Source organism: Natator depressus, chromosome 13 (assembly GCF_965152275.1).
Source record: "Natator depressus isolate rNatDep1 chromosome 13, rNatDep2.hap1, whole genome shotgun sequence".
In the NCBI taxonomy this organism is placed as follows: domain Eukaryota; kingdom Metazoa; phylum Chordata; order Testudines; family Cheloniidae; genus Natator; species Natator depressus.
In genome coordinates, this window is record NC_134246.1 from 40,366,693 (window position 1) to 40,375,271 (window position 8,579).

General features: G+C 54.5%; 1 gene segment (V, D, J or C); it reads right to left on the reverse strand.

The window, feature by feature from the left end:
• Positions 1 to 4,834: 4,834 nt before the first annotated feature.
• On the reverse strand, positions 4,835 to 8,219 carry LOC141997027 (immunoglobulin heavy variable 3-23-like). The segment is given in 4 exon segments: positions 4,835 to 5,187; positions 5,653 to 5,817; positions 7,527 to 7,840; positions 8,166 to 8,219. Coding segments are annotated over 3 exon segments (438 nt in total).
• Between the last annotated feature and the right edge of the window lie 360 nt (positions 8,220 to 8,579).

An 8,579-nucleotide genomic window follows, 5' to 3' on the forward strand; every position in this document is an offset into this window, starting at 1 on the left:
CTGTGGTGCTTAGTGTATGAGCCTCTAGGGCATGAGCTAAAAGTCACTTGGCTCTAAGCTAAGGCTGTAGAGCAAACTCATTAATCTCACTCTAAGTGGGTGCCACTAGATGGGACAGAACACACAGGAGGTATGTGGGTTACACAAACACACCCACAAATACTCTACCTCACCAGGAAAAACTCACACATTCACCTACACTCCCTTCCATGGGCCAGAGCGAGAGCAGCCAGGAAATACGAGTCATTTGTTACCCAGTCATTTGTTTGTCAATAACCCCCAGAACCCCAGCTCCCCAGTTCAGCTGCGGAGCGCACAGGACAGTCTGTTGGAACCTCAGGCCCTGATTGGTGGTTTCCAAAACTGCAAAACTCCTGTAACAAAGTTTCTCTCCTGCCCATTCACCAGCGCAGGTGTTTCCTCTTTCTCTCCTTCTCTCCAGCTTCGTGGTGGCCTCTGACAAAGCGTCTCCTTCAACTTAAAGTGACCTCAGAAGGGGGCGGACGGCAAAGGCAAAGTCAGGTGCCTTTCCTCCGACAGGGGACGCGTTTGGCTGGCCCCCTTTTTGTCCCAGGCCCCCTGTCTCCGTGTCACTGTGTCTCTCCAGGCGCAGTAATAGGTGGCGGTGTCCGCAGCTGTCAGGGAGCGCAGCGTCAGGGAGACCTGGTTCTTGGCGGTGTCTGCAGAGATGGTGATCCGGCCTCGGAGAGACGGGGCGTAGCTGGTATCCCCGTTATATGCGTGTATGTATCCCATGGATTCCAGCCCCTTGTCAGGAGGCTGACGGAGCCAGTACCAGTAGGAATATTGAGTATTAATGGAGAACCCGGAGACAGCGCAGGTCAGTGTGAGGGGCTCCGAGACCTTCCCCGACCCAGGGCCTGAGGCCACCAACTGCAGCTGGGAAAGGACACCTAGAAACAAAGGAGGGGGAGTCCAAAATAATCATTGAATGGGATGCCCAGAGAGCAAAGGCTCCCTCTGCCTCCCCCCTGGTCACAGCCACACACAGAGAAAGAAATGCAAACATCACACACAGAGACTCACAGAGAGAGAGAGAAATGGAAATGGTAACACAGAGACTCACGCGGTGCCAGGGCCAGCGCAAGGAAAACACATTTAATCATTTGCGAGGTTTCAGAGATCCCCAGTCCAGCCGCTGACCCAACGGAGCTTGGACAGCTCGGGCTAGTCGGCTGAAGTCTGAGCCTCGGACTGCAAACCTCTGCCGACACCTGTAATAAATTCTAGCTCATACGCAGACACAGAGATTTGCCCTCTGTGATGTGTCAGGACTGGGTGTTATCCCTATAAACGGTCTCGGAGCCCTCTGGCGGTCTCCCTTGTCTGCTGCTGCAGAAGCCACCAGAACCTGCCAGAGAAGCCGTGTGGGTTAGTAGCCAGACACTGCATGTTTTCATCTAGATATTTGGAACTCGGGTCTCTCACCGTGTGGTTTCCTTAATGTTGAATAAAGAGCAACCTGAGTAGCACAGGGCTATCGTGGGTCGGACCCACTATAGCCCAGTATCCTGTGTCCCCACAGTGGCCAGTGCCAGGTGCCCCAGAGGGAATGAAGAGAACAGGGAATCATCAGGTGATCCATCCCCTGTCACCCATTCCCAGCTTCTGGCAAACAGAGGCTAAAGACACCATCCCTGCCCTGCTAATAGCCGTTGATGGACGTGTCCTCCAAGGATTTATCTAGTTATTTTTTTTAACCCTATTATAGTCTTGGCCTTCTCAACATCCCCTGGAAAAGAGTTCCTCAGGTTGACTGTGCATTGACTGAAGAAACACTTCCTTGTGTTTGTTTTAAACCTGCTGCCTGTTCATTTCATTTCATGGCCCTAGTTCTTGTGTTATGAGGAGTAAATAACACTTCCCGATTTACTTTCTCCGTGTATATGTGAATACATTTCATCTCTCACACACTGAGTCTCTCTGTCTGTGTCTCGTTCTCTTTTTCCCATACCCCCTGCTTCTGATCTTGGTTGGGATTTCCAAAGTTGCCTAAGGGAGTTAGGCACTCAGATCCCAATATAACCCCTAAGGGAGTCAGACTTCCCGATCCTTTCACTGCCTCTGAAATCCCCAACCCCCTCTGTATCTTCCCCCCCTCCACCATTCTTCATCTCTCACCTCCTTCTCACACACTTTTACTGACCTCGACACTGAAGAACTTGAAAAACTGCAGTTTCCTTCATTCTTTAAAGCAACAGATCTTCCGTGCCCCTAAGAGGGGCGCTCTCATAGTAAAAATTGATTGGCAGTAGGCTATGTTTCTTGTATGTTTTGTATCCGGTGCTTTTAAATAAAATCGGTACCCCGAAAAGAGTGGCACGTGAATGTAAATAGACATTCAGAATCACATGTTGATTCTGTTGTGTTGTTATTGGTTAGTGTTTGTTGCGAAGTGTTTGCTAACTGATTTCTGTGTGTTGGGAATTGATTTGTGTGTAGTCCATTCGGGTTTTGTTTGTTTGTCGTCATTTCCTATTGTGTATTGATTAGCTGCTTTGGTGATTACTTTGAGGTTTATTTGTTGCTTTGTTGTTGTTGTTGTTGGGAGTTGGTTTGCTTTTGCTTTTTTTGTTTTCTCTCAAATGTCTGCACCTTTCAACAGCAAAACAAGCCCTTCCCTTCCGGCTGCTTTTCCCTCCCTGGGACGCTCTATCGCCCTGCATGGGCTCAGTTATCATTTTAAGACGCTCACTTTTTGTCCCAGACCTCCCTGTGTCTGTGTCACTGGGTGTCTGGCACAGTGATGCCTGGCGGTGCCTGCAGCTGTCAGGGGGCGGAGCTGCAAGGAGACCTGGTTCTTGGCGGTGTCTGCAGAGATGGTGCCTCGGCCTTGGGGAGACGGGGAGTAGCGCGTGCCCCCGTTCCATGGACAAATCCGTCCCATGGATTCCAGCCCTTCTCCGGGAGGCTGACGGAGCCAGTACCAGCAGTTATACTCTTCCGTGATAAAGAACCCGGAGGCAGCGCAGGGCAGTGTGAGGGGCTCGGAGACCTTCCCCACCCCAGGGCCGGAGGCCACCAGCTGCAGCTGGGAAAGCGCCCCTAGAAAGAAGGATAGGAGAGTTCAAATAAACATGTAACCAGATGCTCCCGGGAGCGACGGATCTCCCTGAGCTCCCCCCGCCATGCCGCCATTCCCACCGAGATACCAGCTCTTACCTGGTGCCAGCGTGAGGGCAGCAGGAAATAGGTTTTCGGTTTGAAGAGGAGGGTGGGGGAAATAGCATCAAATCTCCAGTTCGGCCCCTGAGCTGACAAAGCCCTGAAATCTCTGGAAATGACAGGGCCAGAGCTGTCCACATCCCTGTAACTTACACTCCACCTCCACCCACACGGCCTGGCTGACTCTGGATCTCTCTCTGTGTCCTTTTCTGGGAATGCCCCTGTCTCTTCTCTGTCTCTCTCTGGGTGTGGCTTCCTGCCAGCCTCTCTAGTCTTGTCCTCTCGACTTGCAAAAGCTGGGCTATTTGTAAACTGCGCGTTACCTAACACGTGGTAACCTCCGACAGAGGAGGCCGTTTGTAGTTTTCACTTTACCTGGCTGTTAACCCCAGATTCCCCCCAGTCTTTGTGTCCACCCATTGATAAGCAGGAAAACTACACACTTCCTTCTCCACACAAAAAACATCCCCTCCCCCACAGTTCTTCTGTCGCTTCACATATACACAATCGCTACACTATGGAGTGGGCGTGTTGAGAAAATGCAGTTTGATAGCTCCTGTCAGATAAATGATCTCCCGTGTCCATGTTCAAAAGTGGGGGACGCATTGTTTGTTGCAAGCTCTCTCTCGCTCTCTCTCTCTCTCTCTCTCTCTCTCTCAAGCTGTGCCCCTAAAAACCCTGGGTGTGGGAGTGGGGGCATGCCAGTACAGTGTGTTGCTGCAGGTTAGAAAGTACCGGGGTGTGTCTGAGGGGTTTTGTTCATTGGCGTTTTCTTGTTTTAGGGTCTGTTTTTAGTCTTCCTATTTTATTGTCTTTGTTTGTACTTATTCTCACTCGGTTATTTTCCCATTTTATTCATTGGTTTTGGCGGGTTTATTTATTGCCTACAGCTTTTATGTTGCCTTTTGAAAACTTTTTTCATTCTGTAAAAAAAAAATTGCACAGGGGAGCGTGAGGGTCTCTGAGACCTCCCCGGCCGGACGCCACCAGCTGCAGCTGCGAAAAGGGCACCATTTGGCTTTGGCGCTCAAGGAGCGAAGAATCTCTCTGTCAGAGACAAATAGTCGCACATGGGCACAAATACCTCCAGACACAGATGCAAACGCAGAGACTCACGTGGGGCCAGGGCTAGTGCAGACAGGAAATATCTAATCGTTGTTTCTCCGTAAAGAATAACCCTGCCTCCGGCTTTGGCCCTGCAGAGCTGTGAACGCTCAGGGTGGCTGCCTAAGCCCCGGGCTGAGGTTCGCGCTCTGCAGACGCGTAGCTACAGGAGCGCCCGGGGGAAGGGAGCTGGAATGAGGAGCCGAGGAGATCTTCCCCTTTGCACACCCCGAGCAATGCGCTGGGGGAGAAGGGAGGTGCTGTGTGTCTGTCTTTCCTCCTCTCGCTGCGTCTCGTAAGTCTGCAGGCTACAGGGCAGAGCAGCAGGCAGACCCAAGCCACACTCCCTCCATGGCATCTGTGCCCGTCTAATGTAAGCGCTGAGGTAGGGGTTTCCCGTGTTCCCCACCCTCCCACACATCCCCCGGGATTCACTCCTCCCTGGTGCCTCCTGCAGTGACACTGTTTCCCCTCTCATCCGGCACCGAGCGCGCCGGGTTTCTGCCCTCAGCCCCCAAAGAAGCTGAGTTCAGCCCGCGGACGTTAGGTTTTTGTGTCAGCTCACACCGGCTTCCCCTCACTGTGCCTCTCTAGCAGCGCAGTGATACCGGGCGGTGTCCTCCCGCCTCAGGCGGCTCATTCCCAGGTACAGCTCGCTCCTGGCGTTGTCCCTGGAGATGGTGACTCGCCCTTGGGCCCAAGCCGCGTAACGTGGGTCAGTCCCATCGGTGTAGATGCGTGAGACAAACTCCGGGCTTTCCCCGGGTCTCTGCCGGTACCAGTACATGTGATAGCTGCTGAAGGTGAAGCCGGAGCCTTTACAGGAGAGCCGGATGGACTCCCCTTCATTTCTACCAGCCCCCCCGGACTCCACCAGCTGCATCTGGGACTGGGCACCTGCGGGAGAAAACACAATGATCATTGTTCATACCTATGGACCCCCACTAGGGTGATAAGGGGTATCTGAGCCACAGAAACAGATAGAGAGACAAGTTGCTAGCTAATACAGCGGAGGAAAGCCTGGATAGGTAGAGAATACAGTAGAGGGGAACGTGCAGATGGATAGAGAGAGAATACAGTACAGGAATAATGGATGGGTGAATAGCTAGGGGAGGATTAGAAACACAAACAGATAATCTAATAATGTGTTACTAATAACGGAACATTGTATATATTAGACTGCGAGGGAAAGAAAGAATATATGATGATGCCGAGATGGAGAGAGAGGGAGAGAGAGAGAGAGAGAGAGAGAGAGAGGTTAAGGGGGGGGGGGGTATACAGACAAACAGACAGACCTAGATACATTGTACTATTAAAATCGCATACTCTGAAGGTTCCCTGTATTTTCCAACATTTTCTCACCTTTCCAAGCCGCTAAAATGAGCACAAACTGTACCCACACCGGCATTGCTCGCTGAGTTGCAGGGTAACTTCTCACAGTCAGTATGATCAGGTCAGGGGTTTAGGCCTTATCTGCACAAAGACAAGGGGCGGCCTTTTCGGTCTATTGCAGTCTCCGAGACGCGGCTGCCGGGTTTGAAAGGAAAACGGAGTCACCCCCCTTCCCACACCACACCCTGTCCCTAAAGGGGGGCGGAGACTCCGGGCTGATGGGTGTCAGGGCGCCCCAGGAACAGGGCGGGTTATTGTGAGGTTCTCACACCCACCTGAAGTGTGTCAGGCGCTGCAGGGCACAAGCGCAGACCCAGAGCTCTGCTCCCAGCACCTCACAGCCGAGACCCCGGTGAGAAATGCCCCAGCGCAGCCTGAGACCGGCCTGCTGCAGACAAACCTCCCCCGGGAAAGCAAACGCCGCTCCAGGCTCCCGAGCAATGCTCTCTGGATGTCGGAAGAGGCTTTGGGATTCCCCTGGTAACTATCTCCCCTAGGACACAAGGGGCCGCTCATCGCCGGGGAATAAAGTCTCACATCCGGGCAGGGGATCAGGCGGCCCCCCAGCGGCCCGGTCTCTTCCCTGCGCTCCTTGACAGGCAGCGACTCTGGCTCAGGTTGGGTGTCACTGGAATAGCCAGGGGGGAGACGACTGGGCTGCAGCAGAGGGGCTCCCCCACGCTCCCTGTGTCCCCCCATTCTCGGGCTCACAGCACCGTTTCTGGGACAGAAGCGAAACAGCCTGGGAGCTGCAGGGCGGCTTATCCCAGGGGGGAGTGGTCACGGAGTCCCTGGGCGATGCTCTGGAACTGCTCCCCATGAAGCCAGTCAGGACTCTGGGGAAGTCTCCTCTCAGGGAGCAGCCTGTCTGCAGGACACACAGCTCACCCGGCTTCCCCCTTCCTGGGTCTGACCTCGGAGCATTCAGCATCCTCTGCCCCTCCCTGCGCTTCCCACAGCGAGTCCACTCAGGCGGGGTCCTGGGGAAGCCAGAGGGTCCTGCACCACAACTCCGCAGTCAGACGGGACTCTCAGCCAGCCCGTAAAACAGAAGGTTTATTAGACCACAGGAACATGGTCTAACACAGAGCTTGTAGGTGCAGAGAACAGGACCCCTCAGCTGGGTCTATTTGGGGGACAGTGAGCCAGACAACCAGGTCTGCCCTTCACTCCATGTCCCAGCCAGCCCCAAACTGAAACTCCCTCCAGCCCCTCCTCTCCTGGGCTTTGTCCCTTTCCTGGGCCAGGAGGTCACCTGTTTCCTTTGTTCTCCAACCCTTTAACTCTCACCTTGCAGGGGGGAAGGCCAGACCCCTGCACACACCTGGCCTCTAGGGCTCTGCAACGACCACACGCCCTTACCCCACCCCCTAGATACTTAAGAACTGCCTAGGGGAAACTGAGGCACCTCCACACTATTCAGAGGAAACATTAAGAACAGTCCCACTTCGTCACAGAAGGTTCCCCTGAATTCTCCCCTGTACTTTAGGGCACCTTGGCGGGTTTCCATTTCAGACGCCCGCAGGTTTGCTAGTGAACCCAGCAGAGTTCAGGTCATTTCCCTGCTCTCAGACCAGGGTGTCTGGGTTCATATCCCTGCCCTGTGCTCTGAGAACAACCCCTCCGTGCACAGACACACACCCTGCCCCCTTAGCGTCCGCTACACTGCACAAGGGCGCCACCCAGGGACTGCAGGGGGTCGGTGGGTGGGTGAGTGGCTGGCTATGTGGTGCGGGTCAGGGGACACCGGAGTTCAGGGGGTGATGTTAGTCACGTGACGCTCACGAATCCCCTGGGCTGAACGCAGCGAGTTTTTGTCAGAGCTCAGGCCGGCTTCCCCTCACCGTGTCTCTAGCAGCGCAGTGATACCGGGCGGTGTCCTCGGGTCCCAGGCGGCTCATTTGCAGATACAGCTGGCTCTTGGCGTTGTCCCTGGAGACGGTGAATCGCCCTTTCACGGAGTTAGTGTAATCTTTGCTCCCACCAGTGCCGCTGATCCAGGAGACCCATTCCAGCCCTTTCCCGGGGCGCTGCCGGTACCAGAACATGTCGTAGCTGCTGAAAATGAATCCGGAGCCCGTGCAGGAGAGCCGCCTGGAGCCGCCGGTGGTCGCAGCCCCGCCGCCGGACTCCACCAGCCGCCCCTGCGCCTCGGCCCCTGGGGAACAAACCAGGTTGGGGGCGTGAGAGCGGGTGGGAACAATCCCCTCGGGCCAAGTCTGGGCAACGGCGGCAGCTTTGGCCACAGTCTAATGTAAGGCGGGGGGGGGACATCTGGTCTGTCAATTATATTTGTGAGACAAAGGGAAACGATTTGGAGGTTTCCAGCAACCGCCTCTCAGACGAGACAAATACATGGTATGAAACCGGAAACAAAATCCGTGTGTCCCAATTTATTCCCGGGGAATCTCCCCTGCCCCGCTCCGGTCAATCAATGGCAATAATCGGATCAACAACCCCCCGATTCCCGCCACCCCAAGCACCTTTGCACGCTGCTGCGATGAAAGCAAAATGGAGCCACCACCGCATCGTCTCTGCGCGTCTGCGGCCAGTCCTCGGCCTGGGGACGGGTCCGGAGCTGCTCCCTGCAGGGACAGAGCTTCTCCGCGGGCCGCAGGGTCAGGGGCGGGTGGAAACAGCCCGGAAAGAGAGTCACTGCCCGGGGAAAATTTGCATAGCCCCGCCTCATTTAAATTACCACTCGGAGAAACCCCGCCCCTGCCTTGTTCAGCTAGTGACGAATATCCCAGGGAGGAGGACGGCTAACTATCAACCCCAGGGCGGTGCTGAGTTTTCATCTGGCCAATTATGACTATTACCTCTGAGAGGGCCAGTTCACCGGTCACAAGAGTAGCAGCGGTGTTAGTCTGTATCCCTAAACAGAACAGGAAGCCTTG